At 45.0% G+C, this 25,645-nt stretch overlaps 1 protein-coding gene across 1 annotated transcript in view; it reads right to left on the bottom strand.

Moving 5' to 3' along the window:
* Nucleotides 1–25,645, bottom strand: part of col23a1b (collagen type XXIII alpha 1 chain b) — a 234,379-nt gene that overhangs the window by 58,590 nt on the left and 150,144 nt on the right. The window contains exons 3-4 of the mRNA XM_080746218.1: nt 7,934–7,989; nt 570–596 (exon numbers count right to left, since the gene is read on the bottom strand). Of these exons, the coding sequence (XP_080602344.1) occupies nt 570–596; nt 7,934–7,989 (83 nt within the window). The remainder of the gene's footprint in view (nt 1–569; nt 597–7,933; nt 7,990–25,645) is intronic.

The following is a 25,645-nucleotide window of genomic DNA, read 5'->3' as shown; positions in this document are numbered from 1 at the left end:
GCTAATCCCTCTGGGCTGTGTGTGTGTGTGTGTGTGTGTGTGTGTGTGTGTGTGTGTGTGTGTGTGTGTGTGTGTGTGTGTGTGTGTGTGTGTGTGTGTGTGTGTGTGTGTGCACGCCTGTTTATTTGTTTGTTGGTTTGCTTGTTTGGCTGCGCATGTGTTTGATTGTGCGTGCGTGCGTGTGTGTGACTGTTTGTGTGTGTGTGTGTGTGTGTGTGTGTGTGTGTGTGTGTGTGTGTGTGTGTGTGTGTGTTTGTTTGCTTGTTTGTGCGTGCGTGCATTTGGCTTGTGTGTTTACGTTTGAGTCACTTAATTAAACGTAGTCATGGGGCAGGGAACACTGCTATAATCACTGGAGGGAAAACACTTGTTGCAGGACTGCAGGGGTGAAGGACAGGAGGCTGACAAGCGTTGGCGTTAAATCACACGCTAAAGAGGGATAGAAAACAGACACAGAGGCCTCAGATGGCTCCTGAAGAGAGTGGAAAGAGTTTACAGTGAGAAAACAGGGGGATCTGATAGGGTGAAAAGGGGAGAGAGTGACAGGGAGAATTACAAATCACATTTACCGGGTATCCATCCCGTCCAGCTTTGCCCTGGTGAGGTTAGAGAGCAAGGCAAAAGTCAAGACAGGTTAGGGTTCAACGGGACAAAACCACACGTGCACTGTGTTTGTGTGTGTGTGTGTGTGTGTGTGTGTGCGTGCGTGTGTGTGCGTGCGTGCATATGCACTCCCAATTAGCCCTATTCACGGCCCGCCCACCATTATAATGCTTTGTGCCTTTTACTATCTTGTGTTCTTGATCATGCTAGCCGTATTTTACACTTTACAATTCGGAAATTGCATTAAATTTGCGATTTCTGTGTTAACTCTATGGGCTTTTAGTAGGTTTTCCCCTTCAAAACGTGACTTCAGCACCAGGGGGATGCTGAGTGGGCGGGCCGTGAATAGGGCTAATAGACCTCATGCTCTTACCTGTTATACAGAACAGGCTTGTGGAATGTCAAAGCAGCGATTGTATGTGTAACAGTTTTTTGATTTCCATACATACTACCTGGATGTGATGAGATTGTACTTACAGGAACACCTGCAACACAAAACACAGGAAGACAGGCAATCAAACATGAGGCAAACATACTGCATGTTCACGCAGTCTCCAGCTCTGTTTATACTGTCACGATTATGACATTTTACACAGCGATTAATTGCGATTAACGATTTAAATGTGTTTTTGACGTTGACAATTACATTTCTGTTTGGCTTGTAGGCTTTGAAGTTGCACATGGCAGATATTACACATAGCCTAAATATACAAAGAAATGACTGACATTATTTGACAACTTCATACTTAAAAAAAGAACATTGGTAGTGGAAAAAGCCAATCTACAAGTTTGAAAATATATGAACATTTTTCAACATGTAAACGATTATGACAATTATGACAAAATAATTGTGATTATGTAAAATAATTGAGATTAGACGATTATGTATTAATTGTGACAGGTGTGTACCATATTAGTTATAGCATTCTATGGTTTTTACAGCAATCACTTCAGATGGTCACTGGCCTACAACAAGAAACATGTCCATGTAATGTGGTCTGTTCTATGATGGCAGTAATTAACCATATAAATATAGTACAGAGTTAGCTCGTTAGGGTCATTGCCAATGGATGTTGCGGCATAACCGTTATGACAAACAGATACACTTCTGGGCTGACTTCTGGGGGAAATGGATCATGTTTCGCATTAAGACGTGAGCTTGCGCAGAGATCTCTGTTTTCAGAAAGATATTGGACCATTAGTTAGAGGACAAACAGGGAGGCTTAAGAAAATGAAAGGAGATGCTCTGGCCCGAACTGGGTCCCTGTAAAACATTAGAGGAACCTCTGGGGCAAATAACTCTCAGATCTGATCCAAAACTCAAAACATTCAGATGTTGATCTTGAGCATAAAAAAGTGCATTCTGCTTTTAATACATTCTGTCTAACCAAGCACAATAATATTGATCAAAGGTAATGAGCTCTTCTCTGGTTAGTGGTCTCTAAAACAAAAACTTTCTTACATAAGATATCATGTTCAATCTAAATGCGTAACATGGAATGTTACAAAAATGAAAAGCCCTCCCCGCCCCCGGCACTAATCAGCCATCCTGAACCCTTATGAATTTAATATAACGTTTTTTTCATTAAGCGCCTTTATTTTGTGGTTGGCTTGTGTTGATCCGGTTTTAAACCAATCATCACGAAGATCCCACAATCACAGCCTGTGGCAGGCTCCCATTGGTCTTACTGACTGGTACACAATGAGCCATATACCATCATAGAGGAATACGGCAACGCAGCATAATCAGCATGGAGGCAAACAGAGTCATCTAAACTGATCAAACAAGATTGGAAGCAGATTCCTCTTGGGGAATTGCGGGGGATATGTGTGGTGTGCTGTTACTGCATAAATACACACACACACACACACACACCGAACCCCGTCGACGTGACCAGAATCTCTATGAACCTTTCTTAGTTAACCGTTTGATAGACAGGGGGAAACAGGAGTTGACGGTGGGAGGGGAAGCGGAATGAGAGGACGGAGAGACAGAGGTGTCGGGGTTTATGAGGCATGGGAGACAAGTCAATCAGGTTTAGTGGCGTCTAGACGCTGGGATAAAGACCCAAGGGGCCAGACAGCTAGGTAAACACACATACATACACACACATAAACGTAAGCAAGCGCACGTGCACACAAACACACACACACACCCACATGACACAGGCAGTGTGTGTGTGTGTGTGTGTGTGTGTGTGTGTGTGTGTGTGTGTGTGTGTGTGTGTGTGTGTGTGTGTGTGTGTGTGTGTGTGTGTGTAAAAGAAAGACAGCGGGAGGTAGGAAAAAGATGCAGACAGAGTATGGGTGAGAGGGGAAGAAAGAGGGTATAACGAAACGGGTTGATTAGATTGAGAAAAAGATGAGAGGACACAAGGCAAGGCAAGGCAAGGCAAGGCAAGGCAAGGCAAGGCAAGGCAAGGCAAGGCAAGGCAAGGCAAGGCAAGAGAAGAGAAGAGAAGAGAAGAGAAGAGAAGAGAAGAGAAGAGAAGAGCATGGCCTGATCGCTCCAACAGCCGCCCTGTTTCTTATTTACTAATTCCTGTTCTCAGTTCTCTCCACTCCTCTCTCTGGTCTTTCTGGAGATGAGTGGTGAGTCTCTGCTGTTGTTACAAAGTTGTCCTGGAGTCGGGGGCCAAACAGAGCATGGCGCAACAGCCCCTCCATCATGCCACCCCGCCACCGCACACAGTAAGCAAGGCCGCATCGTTAGGACACGAAAACTAAACAACAAGAGAGGAACAAGCTAAACAGAACCACATCGCCTCGCCAAAGCGCCGTGCAGACCCCGAGACAGCATCGAGCAAGTCAACGAGCATCAACCCATCTAGGCAAAGACACAAACGGCGGTCGTTCTTTTGATCCCACGGCCTCTCTGCACAGCAACCAGGCGGCTGGAAAGACTTATGGTGCCTGATGCAAAACATTGTCATTTGGCTGTCCTGATGTTCTCCTGATGGATACATAGAGCTCGGAAGGCTTTCAGCTCCAATCTACGCTGATCAAGCAGCGGTCGGATAGCGTTAAAGATACGGGGATGGGGAGACATACGGTACTGTATAAAGTTATTTGGATATACAATGATATGGAAGAGACGTCATCAGAACCAACGACGGAGGAAGTCGGGGGGCCCAGGATGGTTCCACACCCTGCATCACTTCACAGTAACTGTAGAAATGCTGCTTTCAATCCACTGAACATCACTTTGAAGTGATTTTAGCTGGAAGGAAAATGTCTCCCAAACAAAACATGCGTTGGGAGGAGTTCAGCAATCACTGCCGTATGCGTGATTTACACTTGGTTGTGCATTATGTCCATCTACAAGCTCATGTCGAACTGCTAGGCGTGCGGCACTGGCTTGCATGTAGGCTACTGTAAATATACATCAGGCTTTAAATAGACTGGGCACACTGTAACATAATTTGCTGTGATGTTCTTGTTTGTTTATAAGCTGCTCTGAGTGTTTCATTGTGTCCCCGACTGTAACAGCACATTTCCACTACTGTACGGAGGACAATAATGAATGAATGGGAATCCCTCTCTCATAGCACGGCATGGCACAGCACAGCACAGCACAGCACAGTGGTATGGCTTTCTGCTTCTCATAAAGCTTAACGGTGATGCTGTATTTAGTCAACAGAGGCGGAGACCTCATCTCCTAAACGCTCCAGACCAGACCCATGAATCACATCCTCCTTGATAGTATCATCTACTATACTGTCAGACCGCAACACAGGAGACTAAACACTTAATAAAAAACATTCGATACAAAGGTGAGTCAGGCTCCCTGAAGTTGAACGCTGAAGTCTGAAACGTTGCAGGCAACGTTGAGCATATATTTTACATAAATGTTAACTTACATATTTTGCAAATCCGCCTTTCACCACTTAAATCCTATACTGTACATCTTTGACCAGTGTCCCCGTGTGTCTAGACTCATTTTGTCCCTCACCTATTATAATCTCTTACTCTTCTCTCTAATGTCTTCAAACTCTGTGAGCTTGTAGACATGCTATTTTCGTCCATTTTCAGCAACTGTTGGGCTATTTTGACATGCCCAGAATAAGAAGGGACACTAGGGTTCCTGTGCTTAAGCATCCGGGCATTGCTTCGTTTTCCAATGAGTGTTTTCTGGTATGGATGGAAAAAATAAAAATAGACCTTATTCACACAGCGGCCATCTTTGATCACATGACCACGTCGGGTAGCATAGCAAGTAGCCAATCAGAAGCTCAAAGCAGCAGCATTTTCGGTAAGGCAATACCCACCCACGGAAGCTTCTGATTGGCTGCTTGCCAGAGATGGCCACGGTGTGAATAAGCTCTATCCACCTGTTTCCGCGAGAATTTACTTTATTAACTGTGGGACACTCCTGGAGAACAGAGCTGACTTATAAAAGCTCACGTCGCGTCGCAGATGCAACCGTTGTGAGCTTGTAGATCACACTCGGCTGCGGCGCCGGAAGCTGCCGCACACCTTCTGTGCAATGCACGATGGGATGTTGGAAAGTTGTGGATAACAGGGGATAGGGATGTTGGTGAGGTAGAATCTCATTAGGTCTGTATTACTGCAGCGGCTGCCGCTCAGCAGGAGCGGCTAACATATGGGCCAGGTTAGCACAACCACATGGCCAGGGTTAGCGCTACAGAGCGTTGGGACAGAGAGGAGGGTCTGCATGGCGGTTCACTTCATCACCCACCATGTGACTCACTGAGTCACTGACTCCTACCAGATCCTACCAGAACCTCCACCACATCCTGACCAACGGTGGAGATGGAAGGAGAGGCGGTCGGTCGGGTCGGGCAACCATCTCTCCATAAATTAGAAACAAATGTTTAAGAAGAAGTGAAAACAGCAGATCTACAAGCTCACAACGCGGTGCGAAGTGGTTTTCACTAGTTTGGGTCCCGGGTAAACGTCTAATCTCTCTATTGCAGGGGTGTGCAAAGTGAGACCCGGGGGCCAAATGCGGCCCGATGACAAATTTAACACGGCCCACGGCTTCATTTCTACAATAAACAGCCCGCCAGCACCATCAAACAAGAATATTTAATTTGTCAGGATTCCTTGTTCCCCATTCTGCAGGGGTATTTTTTACCTTGCACGTCTGGTTACATTTGGTAATGTGAGTTATTTGTGTTTTGTTCAGAGCACACACCTGACAAAAGAACATTGATATTAAATATTGATGATGATAGTAAAATACAATATTGTAATTGCGATGCATATGTATGTGACTTTGTTATGGAACAAAAGTACATTTTGTTAGGAGATATAGTCGGCCCTTGGGTGTTTTAATATTTTCTAATGTGGCCCCCTTTGGAAAAAGTTTGGACACCCCTGCTCTATTGGGTCATGGGCTAAAAGGTTTGGGAACCACTGCTGTATGCGACGCCTAGACTTAAAGGTTGTGGCAAGAGTTCTTCCAAGGACATTTCTCTTTGGAATGACCTGCCTCTGTGTGTCTGTCAATCTAAACCTTCCTGTAAAAGTGAGACTACTGTTGTGGAAACAGCTACGGGCTAGTGAGGCACTTTAATTTGTGTATTTACGGTTTGGTATTTGTCCCATGGTTGATTTGTTGATTTTAGTTTATTTTGAGGTTTTCAGTGGTTTTGTCTTTCGTGGGTTCACGGGTCCACTCTTTATTATATTTATTTTTCAGGACCACATTGTGAATAAGTCTTTCATGACACTTCTGTACATCCTGGGTCAGAGTTATATTGTGTTGATGTTAACTTGCATTTCTTTCACCAACATGAAATCAATCAATCAGAGAGAGAGAAAATGAGACACAGACACACAGAGAGAGAGAGGGGGGGGGGGGGGGGGGGGGGGGGGGAGAGACAGCGTGTTGAGGAAGATACTTTGAAAGCGTAACTTATACAGTTACAAGTAACACACCATGGCAGTAAATTGATCAAGATACATTTCTACCCCTGGAGAAATGTAACTTGTAAAGTTTCAGCGTTAAATTGAGAATGTACATTTGGTGTACATGAAACAAAATATACTAGTAAGACGCCTCAATCTGGCCAGTGATGTATATCGGACCAGTTACCCATATATGGAGTCCCCTGCATGATAGTCAACAATGTTATGTCAAAACATGCCCATATATGAGCATTACCAAATATGGGAATTCCCAGATGTGTCCCTAATATTGATGACATTGGGACAGGGATCTCCATATATGGGCATAAAAGGTATGTTAATTAGTAAAGCCAAGCAGGGCCTTGGCAAGTTAGGTCCTGGGTTTGATGCCTGGGGATCTCCATATATGGGCATAAGGGGGTACCCTAACAGGGCATCATCTGGGAATGATATAATATCCTACAAAAAAAGTCACATGCTAGCAGAAATATGCCTCTCAACTGAGTTTTATTAGCCTGACACTTAGCCTGAATTTTCATTTAATTTCACTCCATTATCAACGTCATGAATTTGCTCATGTATGTCCACGGATGGGCTCGTACTTCGGGGGTGGCAGGAGGGTTGTCCATGTTAGTTCTTTATCTGTTGTGTTTCACACTGCCCTGTATGCCCTGTGAAGCAAGCTCCACTGTGAAGTTACACTTATTCCCCAACACTGCCAGGTCAATCAGAGGCCAATTATACAGGCACCTTTTGGCTTGTCATGTCGGCCTGACCCTGACATGCCCTCAAAGCAATCAGAATATGGAAGGAAAATGGGCAGGATTCTGGAACACAGCAACGGTAAATCAAAACAATCAAAATGAATATGTCGGGCAGAAACCTCGTATCTCCAAGTTTCAAATGTGTAAATTAAAGTAAAGCTCTGCTTCATCATACAAGGCCATATTGCACAAAAGTAGTGAAAACAGCCTATCTACAGCAGTGCGAGGCGTTGTGTGCTTGTAGATCGGCTGTTTTCACTAGTTTAAATCATTTTAAAAATGATAAATACAAAACAAATGGTTTTGGACATACAAGGTTTCCACCCGACAACAACGATATAATATATATTAATTTCATGTAATTGCCCAGATGTTTTCTTTTTTTTGTAACTTTGTAACTTGTAACTTGTATCTTGTAACTTGAGCCAAAAATGACCCAAAAAAAATCTCAGATACTTGACGAGTTACAGAAATATTAATGTAACTCAGTTACCAGCAAGTTAAAGCAAAATGTAACATAGTTACGTAACTCAGTTACATAGTAACTTTAACTTCCCCAACACTGTGTATACGGGATAAAAAAAGAGAGAGAGAGTCAGACAGGAGAAAAATGTAGGGAAGGTGCAGGAAAGCAGAGAAGGGAGAAACGGCGGGACAACAAACAGTAAAAAGCACAGATGGATGTGGGGGACGTCTCTCTTACCGGGATCTCCTCGTCGGCCCATCCTCCCTCGCTTTCCTGGAGGTCCTGTAACAACAGAGACACGCTACATTAAACCCAGCACGTCGCCCATGTGGGAACGAGGAGAGAATGGATGAACATCACAAAGCATGTTGGTTGGCAGAGGAGCGCCAGGAGAGAGTGCGTGTGTGTGTGTGTGTGTGCATTGGCACCGAGCGTGTGTGTGTGTGTGTGTGTGTGTGTGTGTGTGTGTGTGTGTGTGTGTGTGTGTGTGTGTGTGTGTGTGTGTGTGTGTGTGTGTGTGTGTGTGTGTGTGTGTGTGTGTGCAGGGGTGTCGCACCAAATTCTGGGCCCTGGGTACTTTAACTTTCGAAAAATAGCAGATATACAAGCTCACGCCGAGAACGTGAACATTTGTGTCTTGAATATTTGAATATTTCAATTTTTCAATTTTTTTTTGAAAAACCTATGTTTCTATGTCTGTGGTGCTCAAACCTTTTCATGTGAACGACCCCCAAAATGATGTGTATTTGGCCACGGACCCCCATCTCAAAATATTTAGTTCCAGGAACCCCCCCAGAAGCAAAATTTGAGTACAAATGTTCGCTTAAAAATACATATATTCAAAGATTTGCACACATTTTCATGACTTTTTAAAAATATCAGATCATATATCTGCTATTTTTCAATAGCTTAAGTGTAAAATAATTAAGGCACCCTCCACCTTGGGCCCTAGTAACTCAGTCCCACTCCCCCCCCCCCCCCCCCCCCCCCCTTGTGACGCCCATGTGTGTGTGCGTGCGCGTTGCTCCAGATGTTCAAACAGCGCCTCGCGGATGGCACGTTGTCAGGACATCTGGAGCTCGACAGGTGTGGCAAGTGAACACACACATTCTGACAGGAAGGAACGGATTACAAGAAGGTGCCATGGAAGATTAATTTGGAAAAGCAAACAGAAAATGACAAACGATGCGGCGCGTACAGGATTATCTGCTGGGGTTGTTATACAAGCTGCCACTTTGGGACGTTTCTAAAAGCAGATTAGCTCTCAAGTCTCTCCTCACCCTGTCTTTCTGTTAGGGTTATTATTTCCTCCAGACAGACACAGACCACGTTCCTCACTGCCAGGCCTGCTCTGACCTGGCCGGACACACCTAACCTCATCCACCTCGTATTCTAAGTCAGTGTTTCTCAAACCTTCAAAGTTCATGGTCTCCCCATAACTCTGACAGTGTACAAATGGGTTCATTTGGTTCCATTTATACACTGTGAGAGTTATAGACTTGTATGGGTCAATTTAGACCCCCCTAAAAGAACCCACAGAGTCCCTGGAATCCACTTTAGAGAAACACTGATCTACACCAAAGACTATGTACTTACGTACGGTATATTGATGCAGTGTTTTTTAAACTCAGGTTCAGGTTATTTAAAATTTCTACACAATGTACACACTTTTCATGTTGTTACTTGTACTACTATGCACCTAGTTGTATTGCCACAACAATATTTCACTGCACACATAACACACATACAGTATGAGCATGTGACAAATAAAAGCTCTTGACTCAGAGTCAAGGGCCAGCCACAGCCAGAATCGTGACTATAATGTCAATATGAATGTAATTATAATGACGTGAGCATCCACGCTGAACAACGATAACGTTATGTAACCATGTTGAACGTAATGTGTTGAATGTGACCTCCTGTAAATTTGGATGGATTTTGATTGGCTGCCAGTGTTTCTATTGTCCATCGAATCACTCTGAAAGTGATCCAAACGATATTGTTAGTTATAGTTGTGGCGATGGACTCCAACATCCACTTAGAATATGTATTTTAAGCGACATATTTATAGTTATTGTATAATTATCATTCTTGATGTGGATGGTCCTCAACCACTTTCAACCTGGTATTTTGGGCATGTCATTATAGGCAAACATAAGGTTGAAGTGGGCTTGCTCTAGCTGCAGCTGGTAGGCTACCACTATGACGGTAAAGACTGGGACTGCTGAGACAGCTGATGGAGAGGTCTGGTACTGTAGCACTGTGAAGCTACACGCTAGCAGGGGGTCCATGTGGAGCTGGAGATGTGGCCAGCTTACGGGTCAACTTTGATTCAACAGACGTCATGCCAGCAGGGTGCGGCTACAATGAATCATCGCTTTCCACCCATGATTTACGAGGCTGTCTGTGATGATTTTACGCTACGATATAACAGAATATCACAGATGGACGGTTTATCACCCTTTTAATAACAACTTATAACACTGCAGTTCAGTGGCGTCAGTTCAGCAAAAGCTAAGGTACACCTTAGCAACAGGCACGATGATGATGATGATTACTATCAGTGGAGTGCAATTAACAATACTACATTGCACCTGTCCTGACCTTCTAAACCGGGGAATAAACCATTTGTCAAGTTAGGGGGGCGATAGAAGAATAATCAACGCAAATAGTCATAGAGACATTCGTGAAATTATTTTAAGAAGTACATTTAATATATTTCCCCCTGGAGGTAGTCAGGGGATATCTTAAAAAGTCCTGGAATAAATTCCTTAAAAAAATAAAATCTTTAGCCCAAGGAATGTTTTTCGTGCAAAACAAATGCTTGCAATGGATTCAGAATCAAGACAGACCGCTAGTTTGACCCCTCACATGCTACTTAAAGTAGATTTATTTTGGTGTGTTTTTTTCCTGCATAGTTAAGTTAATGGGACCCCAACTTTCAGCAGTCACGGATTCTCCTAGGGAAACTGACTTTCAGTCTTTGTGAGATGTGTTACTAGACACCTTTACAAACACATTGATGAAGAAATGTCTGGAATTTATTCAAGGTTTGGACCTTTTTTCTGAAGAAATCCCCTGGCTAAAGGTATGGCACTGCCTTACCTTGCCGTACCCAATTGACGCCTCTGCTGTAGTTCCTGGGCTGAAACATTGAACCGTGCGTGCTACCTGCTTCCCCACGCCCTGAAACCACTTCACCTTCACCTGCTGTTTCTCCCTCTCTCACATTCCCGTCCTCCCTTGAGTCCCTTCGCTCCTCGCTCCCTGGCCTCGCAGAGAAATAGGAACCATACTGTATTGCGCTCTATGACGCTAACTGGTTGTGGCTGCAGACATGCTTTCCCTATCACCATTATTGGAGTTATTGTAGCGGCCTAATCACTTCCTGACTCTGCCGGGTTCTTTCAAGAGACGGCCGCGCTCCTCTATCTCCTTTTCCCAGTCTCTCCATCTCGCGCTTTCATCCTGCTTCCCTCTGAGCGAAAGATACCGTTGATCAAATAATGTCAACAAATTAAACTCAAATTTAAATAATTGCCCTTTGTAAACTTCCCTACACTTCTAAATGCCAGCCGTCATACATTAACATGCAGTATGTGGACCTAAACTCACGTGGCCCAAACAAACACACACGTGGCCCAAACGTTGCCTTTACAATGGCAGACAAGTCGGCGAATCAGCGATCGTCTCAGAGAACGGAGGAGGAGATAGCCTGGAAGGATAGTACAAGACATAATGTAGAAGACACAGGGTCGCCAAAGCCCCACATGGGGTTCACATACAAAAAATGAAGACGAAAATTCACAAGAAGAGGAGTGTGACGTAAGGCTGGGCGATATTAGGAAAACCTTCGATATTCAATAACGTTGTTGAATATCTCGATATCGATATCACTCACGATATTAGTAAAAACAATTGCATTATATAGTTTTTAATGTTTTTCTGCTTTAGGTCCACTGCCTGCCTAACCCAGATAATGAATAGCATATCCATGCATGCACACTGCACAGTACACATAGAATAAATAAATTAAATGCCTTATTTCCATTGGTTTTATTGAAATAACTACACCTGTTTACAGATGGACTGCTTTTTTGCATGTGCTACGTGCATGCATAGTGTGTCTGTTAATTAATTTGACAGATACACCATTACTTCATTTCAAGCCGTCTTCGTCGATACGTATACCTTGCATGTTGATACCTCGATATCGATACATTTTCAATATATTGCCCAGCCTTAAGTGTGACGCGTTGTTAACTTAAAGATCTGAGCTTTTTGGCATGCGAGGCCGTCATACAGTACCATGTATTGTACAGTATACAGACTATGTTTGAATTTAATTTCCTCTCCTCTCCTCATCATCATGTACCAACCCCCAGGATTACCGGGTATATACGGTATGTACGTGAGTTATCTTCTTCTTCTCCTTACTGCAGGGATAATAGAGGAAGAGATGAATCTTGGAGGGGCCCAGTCTGAAGGTTAAAGACTTACATGGTGGAAAGAGGAAGTCTGGCTCACAATGCTCATAATCCATATCCATCATACCATCTATACTGTAGCTTGCTTATGTTCCATATTCACTTAAAACCCATGTTGACCGGGGGTCCTCCAGGGATCTATACTTGGTCCCTTTCTTTTCCCCTCTTAGCCTACACAAAATCTCTTCTGCCAAAATAGGCCATCTACAGGCTCATAGTAGCATAGATCTAGATCCGTGGTTCTCAAAGTGGATTCCAGGGACTCTGTGGGTTCCTTTAGGAGGGTCTAAATTGACCCATACAGGTCTGTAACTCTGACAGGGTACAAATGTTAAGGGGAGAGCTTGAAATGTGAAAGTTTGAGAAACGCTGCCCTAGACGTGCGGCTATCATCACACACCCACAATAGGGATGCTTGGCTTCACGCGGTAAAAAAAACACGAACATCATTCATGATATGTCATGCAGGGGACACATGGCAGGGATTTACATTATGGGGGGGGCGCGTCACTGGCCTGTTCTACCTTTTCTCGGGACATAAAAGGCCTGTCAGCGTTCAAGACGGGCCGGTTGCCAAGGTTCGAGGTTTTGGGGCGTCACAGCGACCCAACGGCTGTCTGTGATTGGTCCTGAGTGGCAGCGTGGCGCGGCGGACATGTTGGGGCGATGACAAGCTGATATAGAGCTGGATTGACCGGAGGATTTAATGAGAAAAACAGCAGCCCCGAAAGGAGACCGACGGAGCACAGAAAGTGTGTGTGTGTGTGTGCGGGCGGGCGTGCCTGCGTGTGCATGTGTGTGCTTGCATGTGTGTGTGTGTGTGTGCGCGTACAGTACGTGTTGTGTGCTTAGATTCCTGAACACAGGCCTGTGTGTGAAAACAAACACTTGTAGACATACAAAATTGTAGACACGCACACGCACACGCACACACACACACACACACACACACACACACACACACACACACCCAATATAAGGGTTAGGTTTCAGCCTTGACGTTCTGTGTCGCCGGTAGGATCTGTGACATACCACTGTCACAACATGTCATATGAGCACACCAAGAGAGGAACAGTATGTGTGAGCATGTGTGTGTGTGTGTGTGTGTGTGTGTGTGTGTGTGTGTGTGTGTGTGTGTGTGTGTGTGTGTGTGCGTGTGTGCGTGTGTGCGTGCGTGCGTGCGTGCGTGCGTGCGTGTGTGAGAGCGAAAAGGCGAGAGGAAAAGGATAGGCAGATCATGTTTTATGGGAGTCAGAGTGTACTGTATGTGTGTGTATCGACAGTCTGTATATACCGTGCATGCCTGGTTTGTGTATGCCCACCTCCAGTGGTACTCCATTTATGTGAAAACTTGAGTTACTAGTTACATTGTAGTTTTCATTTTTTTATTACAAAACATATTAGGCCTACTAACCACTTCAGCCATATAGATTTCAGCCATTTGAAAATAGCCAATCTACAAGCATCGGCAGTGCGACGCATAGTGAGCTTGTGGATCTGCTATTTTAAAACGATTTTTATACATTTCGAACTTGTGAAATGGGAAATTTTGCACAATGAGTACTTTAAGTATATTTTGATACCAATACTTTTGTACTTTTACTCAAGTACATTTTGAATTACGGACAACTCCAGAGTATTTATTTATAGTGCAGTATTGTTACTTTTACTTAAAGGAGCTATAGTCAACTTTTTCTTGAAAAACGGATGCTAAAATAAAAATAATGTTTCGAAAATATTTTTGTAAAAAAATCAGCTTCATATATGTGTTTCTATTCAAAAATGACCACAAAAAGCGTAAAATAATGATAAAATAATCATTTTGGCCATTGTCAGACCGACACTTTGTTTACATTCCAGTCTATAGACTAGGATGTAAACAAAGTGTCGGCCCTACAATGAAAAAGTTGACTATAGCTCCTTTAAGTAAAGTAGTTTTTCCACCACCGGTGTATCTACTGTCTGTATAACGTGCATGAGGTTCACTTCACTCTCTGCTTCCCTATTCTTTGCTCCTATAGAGTTCATTTGGTCTATATAATGTCATGCCCAGGGACTTGCAGAGAATGTTAGAGAGGCAGGGGCTGAAATCTCTAAAAGGGCCTTTTGGTGAAAATATTGAAAATAGCTGACCTCCAAGCTCACAATGCGTTGCGCTGCGATGCGTTGTGAGCTTGGAGGTCGGCTATTTTCGGTGCTTGATACCACGCATGAACTAAGCATAATCAAGTCAATACTGGAGATGTGGCGTAACGGCATGGATTTCTACACAGAGAGGGCAATTCTTTCAACATAAGATGCTGCATTCGAGTTCAGGAGAGTTTGGACAAGGCAATTCTCTGGAATGCTGCCTTCAGGTATGGCATGGAAAGAGGGCATTTGCATTTTTTTCACCATAGTAAAAACAACATTCATGGTCTGAGGAGGACACTTTTTTACAGACGGATAAAAGGGCAGAGGCTCAAGCCCCCTTTGATGTCTATGTCTGCATGTGCCTGGTCATGCCCAATATGGGGACGCCAGGTCGAACGTGGTTAAAGGAATCAATCAGCCGGAGACAAAACAAACCTGGGAACGCCCAGCGACACAAATGAACTCAGACGTCTAAAGAAAGGCGAAGGCAAACGACGTCTGAGCGAACGTCCGTCAAAACGAACCCGAGCTGGTCAGTCACCGATGAGAGCATCTAACTCAAAGCAGATGAATGGAGAGGAGAGGAGAGGAGAGGAGAGGAGAGGAGAGGAGAGGAGAGGAGCACCCAGAGGTGCAGCAGTGGTGAGATCTCGTCTTCCTGTGAGAGAGGAGAGACCTTCACCTGAGGAAGGACTGTCTGAGCTCTGTGGAAGGAAGCAACCACTCACACTCCCCCGCAAGTCATCACACCATGGATTCCTCCCAGAGAGACACACATACACACACACACGCGTGCACACACACGCGCACACACACACACACACAAACACACAGGGGTGTCGCACCAAATTATGGGCCCTGGGTACAAGGATTCACGGCGGGGCCCCTGTGCTTTAACTATTGAAAAATAGCAGATATACAAGCTCACAGCGTGGCACCGAGTGCCGCGCTGCGAGCTTGTAAATCTGCTATTTTTGAAAAATCAGGAAAATCTTTGAATATTTTACCTACCTATACCTATGTTTCCATGTCAGTGGAGCTCAAACCTTTTCATGTGAAATTTGAGTTACAAATGTTCGCTTAAAAAATACACATATTCAAAGATTTGCACACATTTTCACAACTTTTCAAAAATAGCAGATCTACAAGCTCGCAGCGCGGCACTCGGTGCCGCGCTGTGAGCTTGTATATCTGCTATTTTTCAATAGCTAAAGTATAAAATAATTAGGGCCCCTCCACCACCTTGGGCCCTAGTAACTCAGTCCCACTTTCCTACCCCTTGTGACGCCCCTGCACACACACACACACGCGCGCGCACAGTCAGGCACGTGCACAGTCAGGCACGTGCACACATAGACATCAAAGGGGGCTCGAGCCCCTGCCCTTTTAGCTGCCTGTAAAAAGTGCCCTCTCCAGACCATGAATGCAGTTTTCACTATGGTGAAAGAAATGCAAATGCCGGCCTGGGCCACAGTGTAGTGGTCCAGGCACCTAGGCCAGTAATCCGGCCTGGCAGTGTCGAGGGTTCGAGTCCCGATCCCGGGCGACCTTTGCTGCGTGTCGCAGTGCAACGCGTTGCGAGCTTGGAGGTCGGATATTTTCACCAAAAGGCCCTTTTAGAAACGTCAGTCGCTGCCTCTCTAAGATTCTCTGCACCTCCCTGACAGTAACATGCAAACCCACTCAACCTCAATGACCATGAATATGGATAAGGGGAGCGTAAAGCGCTCCCTTGGAGCAGGCTGACATAAACACATACACGCACGCACACGCACACACACGCACACACACACACACACACACAACGAACTGCCGTTGAACTTTGCAACTTGCATGCATGTCGCCTAAAGCGGTGAACTGGTCCTTCCCCACATGGGGGCTGAGGAGCATCAGGGCCAGGTTTGACTGGGAGCCAGCAAGCAGTCACCCATACTATAAGTGTGTGTGTGTGTGTGTGTGTGTGTGTGTGTGTGTGTGTGTGTGTGTGTGTGTGTGTGTGTGTGTGTGTGTGTGTGTGTGTGTGTGTGTGTGTGTGCGCGTGTGTGTGTCTGTGTGTGTGCATGAGGGGTGGGTCACAGACCTGAGAGAAAGAAACACACACATGCAGCGCAGCATCCATAGTCTATTCACAGCAGGGTTAACTGATGCTGACTGATGAACGACCTCACACTAGATCAGCAGTGCACGCACACACGCACACACATAAATAGAACACACACACACACACAGATACACACGCACACGCACACACACACACACACACACACACACACACACACACACACACACACACACACACACACACACACACAGGGATTCACATCTAACAGCTCATTGACAAGATCTATCCACCCGATGGGGTTGGAAACAATTGCCCCATTAACACTTCCACTGGTTGACTGTGTGTGTGTGTGTGTGTGTGTGTGTGTGTGTGTGTGTGTGTGTGTGTGTGTGTGTGTGTGTGTGTGTGTGTGTGTGTTGTATTTCTGTGTGTGCGTGTGTGTGTGTGCTTGTGTGTGCGTGCGTGCCTGCGCGCGCACGTGCGGTTTTCTCAGCGTCTTCAGTCTTAAGTCGTGTCCTCTCCAACGCTGATTGTTAAAGCATGTGGAGTGGTCCGGCTCCGGTGAGAGTTTGCAACTGCATCCTAATGCTCCCTGCTACGCTACTTCTGGCCTCAGGTCCGCAATGGACAAACACACATGCCTGCACGTGCACGCACGCGCTACAACCAGGGGCGTCACAAGGGGTAGGAAAGTGGGACTGAGTTACTAGGGCCCAAGGTGGAGGGGCCCTAGTAACTTTAGTTATTGAAAAATAACAGATATACAAGCTCACAGCGCGGCACCGAGTGCCGCGCTGCGAGCTTGTAGATCTGCTATTTTTGAAAAGTCGTGAAAATGTGTGCAAATCTTTGAATAATATAATGTATTTTTTAAGCGAACATTTGTAACTCAAATTTTGCTTCTGGGGGGTCCCTGGAACTAAATATTTGTGAGATGGGGGTCCGTGGCTAAATACATACAATTTTGGGGTCCTTCACATGAAAAGGTTTGAGCACCGCCACTGACATGGAAACATAGGTTTCTTGCACACATTTTCACAATTTTTCAAAAATAGCAGATCTACAAGCTCGCAGTGCGGCACTCGGTGCCGCGTTGTGAGCTTGTATATCTGCTATTTTTCAATAGTTAACATTCATGGGGGGCCCACAGTGAATCCTTGTACCCAGGGCCCAGAATTTGGTGTGACGCCCATGGCTACAACACACACACACACACCCGCGTGCGCTTACATCTTCCCCTGTAGTCCGTCTGTTTTCTATAGCCACGGCTCGTCTTGATTTAGCTACTGTGACATTTCTCTCAAACAAAGTGCTTCCAGGGAACAAAGCATCACCGGACCCTCTCTCCTCTTGGGTCTTTATGTTTAACCCAACGACTGGGAATAATAAAGAGCCGAATGAAAATAGCAGAATGTGATACTCTACATGCCCAACCACAGGAGCCATGTCCAGCCGCCCAGCCACCATGCCACCGCTGCCGCCTGGAAACCTGGTATGTCAAAGAGCGTTACTTTGCAAGAGATGGAAATAACCGGTTACTTCTTCACGCTCACTCCTACCCCACAAGGCAACGAAATGATTTAAATGTACCTTTTTGTCCTACTTATAAGCACCAAGCTTTCATCACATTTAGAGGCTCTCAGTAGTGGAGCTCCGTAGATGCATCACACTATCCTTGCCAATATCTAGGAAACATCTAAACAGGGTTCCTACACATTTTTACCAATGAATTTCCAGAATATTTAAACCAATTTCCAGGCCTATATAAGTCATTCAGCGCAATAATGAGTCTCTTACTCTTATGAGTAATTCCCAAAGACAGGCAGTGTAGCAAAAATAAAGCATAGAGTATTATGGCATCATTTCATGCACAAATATTTGCTACACCACCTATACTAGGGTACTGATCACGTGACTGTTACACCACAGTTGCTTACCTACCGAATTCAGTTACCTACCCAGATACCCGTATGTTGTGATCGCGTGGCACACTCACGCTTGCATACATGCTGTAAAATTACAGCAGCGTCCCCTTCCCCCCCCGTTCACATACCAACAACAACACCGAGCTTCAAGACGTGTTTTCCTGGCTCCGCGAAAAAAGAAGCAATGATTTAACTGTCACAAACTTCACGTGCTCGTCCCTGCAAATGTATGGAACCAAAGGGACCCGTACAGACAGTTATGAGTATGACGGCCGTGCATGTTTGCATCAAGCGATCTGCGAGCACCCAAAGGGTGCGAGCCTAGAATGAGGGCGGCAAGGCCGCCCACACTTCTAGTTGCATACATTAGGTTGCCATCAAGTAGCCAGTTCGGTGGGAAAGAATGTATGTTACATATTTCGTGTAATGTTATACATGTTTTAGAAAATGTTTTTAACAAAATCAATAGCCAAAAAGTTAGAACTATGCAAAGCTAAATATTTTTCCATGACTTTCCAGGACCCTGGAAAAACAGAAAAAGATGAAATATGGATTTACAAGGTTTCTGCCTGACAGCGATGTTAGCCCCTCCCCCACGCCAGTGCACCCTGCAAACAGGGGAAAATTGAATTTAACTCAGAGAGGAAGAGAAGGGTGGGGTTGGGCTGGCAGAATCAGGGGAGGTGGAGGTGGGGATGGGGAGGGTGGCTGTTAGTGCCGTGGAGAGGGGTCAATGTTTCGCTTCCACACTGGCTGGAGGCAGCCTTTCCTCCCCACCGCATTCCGCTCCACTTGTTAATATTCCGACCGCTTTAGAACAGCATTCCCAAAATCCCAGAGTTTGACTCCCCTCCGGTTTGCCGGGTGTGCGTCTAGGCTCTCGCTGAGCTGCCTTTTGCTCCGGGCTCGTGTGGGAATGGCCGTACGGCGCAAGCGAACAATAAGCACTGGAGATTTGCTCCTTATTTGCGTATAATGTGCATTACGCAACGCTGGGGAGACAGTAAGTACGCCAACAGAGTATCGCTAACAAGACTTCTGCCAGGCAGTTTTGACTGTAATCCATTCCAGGATTAGAGAGTTGACAGTCTAATTGTGAAATAGACTCTTTTGAGTTCCCAATAAGTGATGTTGGATGATTCCATATTACATATCGTAACTGTCAGGCAGAAACCTGGTATGTCCAAGTTTCAAATTATCGAGTACTTTTCCCACCACTGCTCTCAGGCCATCAGATCTCCAGATAAATGGTAAATGGTGCATTTATATAGCACTTTTATCCAAGGTGCTTTACATAGATTGTGCATTACATTCACCCATTCAAACACACATTCATACACCGATGGCGGAGGAAACCATGCAAGGCACCAACCTGCTCACCGGGAGCAACTAGGGGTTCAGAGTCTTGCTCAAGGACTCTTCAACATGAACTCAGGGGGAGCCCAGGATTCGAACTGGGAACCCTTCAGGAACCCTTTGTGCTCTAATGACGGTTTCTCTACCCAGTGGACGGTCTCAGTGTGAACAAGGGGGACAGCTGTTAAGCGTCTCCATCTCAAAACAAAATGTTGCTCGGCTTTCGTCTTTCTTTTCCCCCCTCGTTTCTCCATCCATCTCTCCTCCGAGACGGAGGACACATGCTGTGGACGTAAACACCGATGAAGAGGAGGACACAGCGAGAGAAAGGAAAAGATGTGATGTCACACTGTGGTGATTCACCGTCCAGCTGCCCCACATCTTTCCTGGCAGAGCTGTTTAGGGATGGGACGATAAGCCATATTATCGTTTATCGTGATAAAAAAACACTCAAGATAATCATATCGTGGAGATTTCATTTATCGTGAAATCGTCCTCCATCATGTACTGGGATCAATTCACAATTTATTTGCCAAGCTGCATATCCGGTTCCACTTAAACCCTCTATTGCCTGGTAAAACGTACTTATAATAAACATACTTGATACAGTCTTTTTTTCACTCCAAATCTCTTTACGAAAAATCTACAAGCTCACTCACTCAATGTACAAGCCTGTAGTTTGTAGATCTGCTATTTTTTGGCAAATGTTCCGCCCCAGGATAAAGGATGTTGGGCACATTTTGATTATCGTGATAATATCGTAAATCGCGATTTCTTTGGTCACATTAATCGTGATATGACATTTTCATATCGTCCCATCCCTACAGAGCTGTTGGCCCGCGGGTCACCCCGAACCAGGTCTCTGCGCCGTTGTTATAGTTTAGCGTTTGCCATTCATTTTTATTTCGTTTTGACGTTTTTGTTTTCAATTTCAGGTCGGTGTTTGCTAGTTTAGTTTAGCTTTGTTTTAGTTTTTTCACAAGGATTAGTTTTAGCTTAGGTTTTATTAGCTTTAGTGTTGGTTTAAGTTGCTTATTGAAATGTGGATTACTCAGGGTTACAATTTCAGAAAAATAGCTGCACTATTTGACAATTTGGGGAAATACTAAAACTATGGGCATTCTTGCTATGATTTTACTTAGTTTGGTAAACAACACACAATACCGATTCAGTTAGTTGTTGTTCTGTTTCAGTTAAGTATAATAACCTTGGTTCTTAGATGGGTTCAGCCTGGATGTGATAAGAGCACAATGTCAAACTGCTGTTTATTTTATCCATGTTCACCACAGCAATTCCTCATCAGTGTTTCCCGCAGTGTCCTCCAAGTTGTTGTTGATTTAGTGCTGGGGAGAAGCCGAATACACTGTAAAATCCTAACTCTCTGAATAATGAGATACTAAATGAATTCTCTTTGCTTTCCTAAGGTAACAGTAAGCTGACAGTAATAAAGGTAGTTTTGAACTTAAGATGTGTTGACACCGGACGCCACGCAATCTTTCTGAGCAGTGCGATTCATTGTTAAAGTTATACCATGTAACTTTTTTTATAAAACAAATCTTAAAATTGTTAACCTCTTAATCCCCAAATCCTGCTCAGAAAATTACGTTCTACCACTCCATGGATTCGTATCGGTTGCGGTGGTTTGCGGCGCCGCTCCGGTGGTCCGCGGCGGTGGTCCGCGGTGACTCCGGGCGAAAAACGGACGAAAAAAGCAATACCGCTGACCACTAGTTTAGCAACTTACACAGTATAGCTTTAAGTCATGGTAAAAATGGGACATCGAGAAAAGCGAATAGCATGACAGAGTGTGTGTGGGGAACGTGTGAGGAACATTTCGTCGTTGTCAGGTGGAAACCTTGTATCTCCAAGTTTCAAATTTATGTTCTTTCACAAAGTAAAGCCCTGCTTTGTCATACAAGGCCGTCGCACAAAAGTAGTGAAAACAGCCGATCTACAAGCTAACAACGCCTCGCAGTGCGAGGCGTTGTGTGCTTGTAGATCGGCTGTTTTCACTAGTTTAAATATTTTTTTAAATGATAAATGCAAAACGAACAGTTTTGGACAAGGTTTTCACCCGACAACGACGATTTATTTGTCACTACCCATACAGGTAAAAGCGGGGGAAAACATGTGGTAACAGAGCATCGCATTTCCTGCGATTCTGCTACTTTTTATTGTGTCTGCTGGTGCGATACACCAGTGTGATACACATAATCAGCATCATACACGATTGAGAAACACAGGTCACACAGTACACCTCGCTACAAGGTCTGCCATCCTGTTTCACTTTAAACATCAAGTGTTGTCTAAACACTCTAGATTCTCAGAACAGTTCAGAGGAGGTCAGCATGAGAGGTGACGTGTGTATGCACGTGCGTGTGCGTGTGCGTGTGCGTGTGCCATGCGTGCGTGTATGAGAACCTGTGTGGGTTAGCACGTGCATGCGAGCGTGTTCAAAAACAGAGGAAGGGGCGTCTTTGTCAGCACGAGAGCGCTCTTGACACGCTCTGCCTAGGCTGAGTGACACTTCCATAAACATGCATGTGTGTGTGTGGCTCTGCATGTGTGTGTGTGTGTGTGTGTGTGTGTGTGTGTGTGTGTGTGTGTGTGTGTGTGTGTGTGTGTGTGTGTGTGTGTGTGCGTGCATATGCATGCATGCATTAGCACAACCTCCGGCAGCTGGATTGGTTTGGATGTTTTTGTCTTTAGTTCTGTTGAAATGACTCATTCGACCTTTAACGAACACCATCCACGAAAAAAGGCAATTCAATTAGCCCGCCGGGGGTTTCATTTATTTGCATTTCTGTGATCTCTGACAGTTCATTTGTGTATTTGGTGAGAGTGACAAAGTATGTGTGTTTGTGTGTGTGCGTGTGTCTGTCTGTGCGTGCCTGCGCGCGCACTGTGTGGACATACTGCATGCTTAAGTGACATTATGTCTTGCATGGTTGTAAGCTACAGTATGTGTGAGTGCCTGCCTGCATAAAGCGCCATTCCCACAGGGCATGATAAAGATATCATTTTAAAAATCATTCTCGACTCAAGTGGATGGTGATAACGCCAACATAATTGCACTTTTTTTCAGGAAACTCGGGACAGGGCAGCAAATGAGTTAAAAACTATACTGTTATAGTTATTAGCCCTTAAATGTGAGTGAGTGAGTGAGTGAGTGAGTGAGTGAGTGAGTGAGTGAGTGAGTGAGTGAGTGAGTGAGTGAGTGAGTGAGTGAGTGAGTGTGTGTGTGTGTGTGTGTGTGTGTGTGTGTGTGTGTGTGTGTGTGTGTGTGTGTGTGTGTGAGATATTGGTTCCGTTGTTGCTGCCTTCAGGTATGGCATTTCTTTCACCATAGTAAAAACAGCATTCATGGTCTGGAGAGGGCACTTTTTTACAGACGGACCAAAGGGCAGGGGCTCAAGCCCCCTTTGATGTCTATGTCTGCACGTGCCTGACTATGACTAAAATGAGGAGTGTGTGTGTGTGTGTGTGTGTGTGTGTGTGTGTGTGTGTGTGTGTGTGTGTGTGTGTGTGTGTGTGTGTGTGTGTGTCTACGCTCACGCGCCTATAGGTTAATTCCTGTACAGTAAGCCTGTGCAGTTTGCCTGTGGCACTGTGTGACTATTGGTTCCGTTGTTTGTGATGTCAGGTGCTGAAAGACTTCCTGGGTTGAGGTAATCCCCCTCACGCAGAGTTCAGTTAATTCAGTGGGAGTGTACCTGTGTTTGAGCTCAACTTAATAAAAGACTGCAGATTGCGTGTCCTGCAACCCAGTGTGCTCTGGTCTCATTTTAAGAGGGGTCGTTGCGTGACCCCCGGATAAATACAGCCCTGCCAGGCTGCCCTGGGAATCACATGCAAGGGCACGAACACACACATACAATTACATACACAAACACGCGCACGCATATACTGTACACACACACACACACACACAAACACTCAGAAATGTGTTTGTTGACGCTAGACGTGTTGACGTTCATGGGAGAGACTGGGGTTTCTGTACCACTGAGACCCAATCCTGGGAGGTACACTTGCATTACAGAGGCTGAGATATGGACAGCGAGAGAGAGAGAGAGAGAGAGAGAGAGAGAGAGAGAGAGAGAGAAAGAGAGGGGGGAGAAAGGAGGGACTCCCATGGACGTTGGAATTTAGGTCCTCAAACTATTTTGGGGGGTCCCCAGATGATTAACTTAATGTGCAACATTGTTTTCTCACTCAACAGTAAACAAAACCAACATAAAGTTTAAGTTATATTGTTTTTCTAGATAGATATTCATTTACATTGTTATATTGCTGTTACTGACATTTAACCTTGTTTATTATTGTGATGTTTTTATCTACTTATTGTAAGTCGCTTTGGATTAAAAGTGTCTGCTAAATGCCTAAACTGTAAATTGTAAACTGTAAGTGTATAGAGGGTATCTGCACATTTCTAAAGTGACAATTTAAGGACATTTTAATACCTCTAAAATGACAAATTAAACATTGGCCAAATTATCAAATATTAGAGGCAGAAATTGTGAAAATAGCCGATCTACATGCTCACAACGCCTCGCAACGCTGTAGATCTGCTATTTTCACAATAGAACCGTGATATACAAAATCTAACACCTCAATGCTCTCAGTTCTCGTCAAGCTGGGGGGTCCCGGGGAAATATGATAATTTTTGGGGTCACGGCCTGAAAAGGTTGAGAACAGTTTACAGTTTAGGCATTTAGCAGACGCTTTTAATCCAAAGCGACTTACAATAAGCCGGTAATACATCACTATGATAAGCAAGATAACAGAGAACCACTGCTCTAGGGTCTTTATACAGTAGATGTACAAACACTTGCACATGAATTAACAACCTCCATGGCCTCAATGCACGCACATGCGCACGCGCACGCGCACGCACACACACACACACACACACACACACACACACACACACACACACACACACACACACACAGTGACCTCTTTATCTCAGTTTGGGAGCAGAAATGAAATCATGAGGTGAACATGTGGAGGGTGTCGCTGGAGGTGACCCCCCTCTCTCCTCTCCTCAAGAGAGTCCTGTTGTCATTGGGAATCGGTCCAAATCCTCCTGTGACCAATCTCCGGCCTCAGATGTGGTGTGTGTGTGTGTGTGTGTGGAGGGGGTTTAGAACCACAGAACAGCATAACGAATGGGGGAGTTTAAACGCAGAGAGACAACAATATGACTGAGTGCAGCGGGCGTTTTGAGGTGGGAAACCCCAAGGCTCTGTTGTTTGCGGACCAGATCAAATCAGGGCCACCTATAGTGTTTTTTGCCCTGAGACCTCCAGGAATCCTGGAGGTGTGAAATCCAGTCCTCGGGGAGAATAAACAGCAGGTTTAACACCGGCACGCACATGTATTGTGGAGAAAAAAAAGAAAATATATGGTTCGCACCCAGAAGGGAGCGCTATAGGCTTGTGGCGGGAGGGGACGGGATTCCCACAGCGAGCGAAAAACACGCCGCATTAACTTTGGAAGCCTTCAGATAGAACGTCTGGACGTTTACAAAACGAAAAGCGTGAGATCGATCCCCCGACGCGTGTCTGACATCAACGGCATCAGCCGTGCGTCCGTGGTAAATTTGACAAGGATATTTTGAAGTGTTGGTTTTTGGCTCCGGTGCCGTGCCCTATGTGGGATGTGATACAATGCCTCTTTCATCTCTCACAACCTTTTATTCGTTCGTAGGATGTGGTTCTGGGTTCTATAGATCTGGAACAGGTTAGAGCTAAACCGGGGGGGTGTGGAGGGCTCAAAGTGCAAAGTGGTAAATAGGAAGGTGCGTTAATTGCTGTGACCAGGGACGTGCAGAGAATGTTAGAGAGGCAGGGGCTGAAATTTCTAAAAGGGCCTCTTGGTGAAAATATCGAAAATAGCATTTTTTCGGTGACACCACACTGAAGTAAGCATAATCAAGTGAATACTGGACATGTGGCATAACGGCATGGATTTCT

Source organism: Nannobrachium achirus, assembly GCF_963921795.1.
Source record: "Nannobrachium achirus genome assembly, chromosome: 17".
NCBI lineage: Eukaryota > Metazoa > Chordata > Actinopteri > Myctophiformes > Myctophidae > Nannobrachium > Nannobrachium achirus.
The sequence above is the reverse complement of the archived record's forward strand: the minus strand, read 5'-3'. Positions and strand labels throughout refer to the sequence as shown.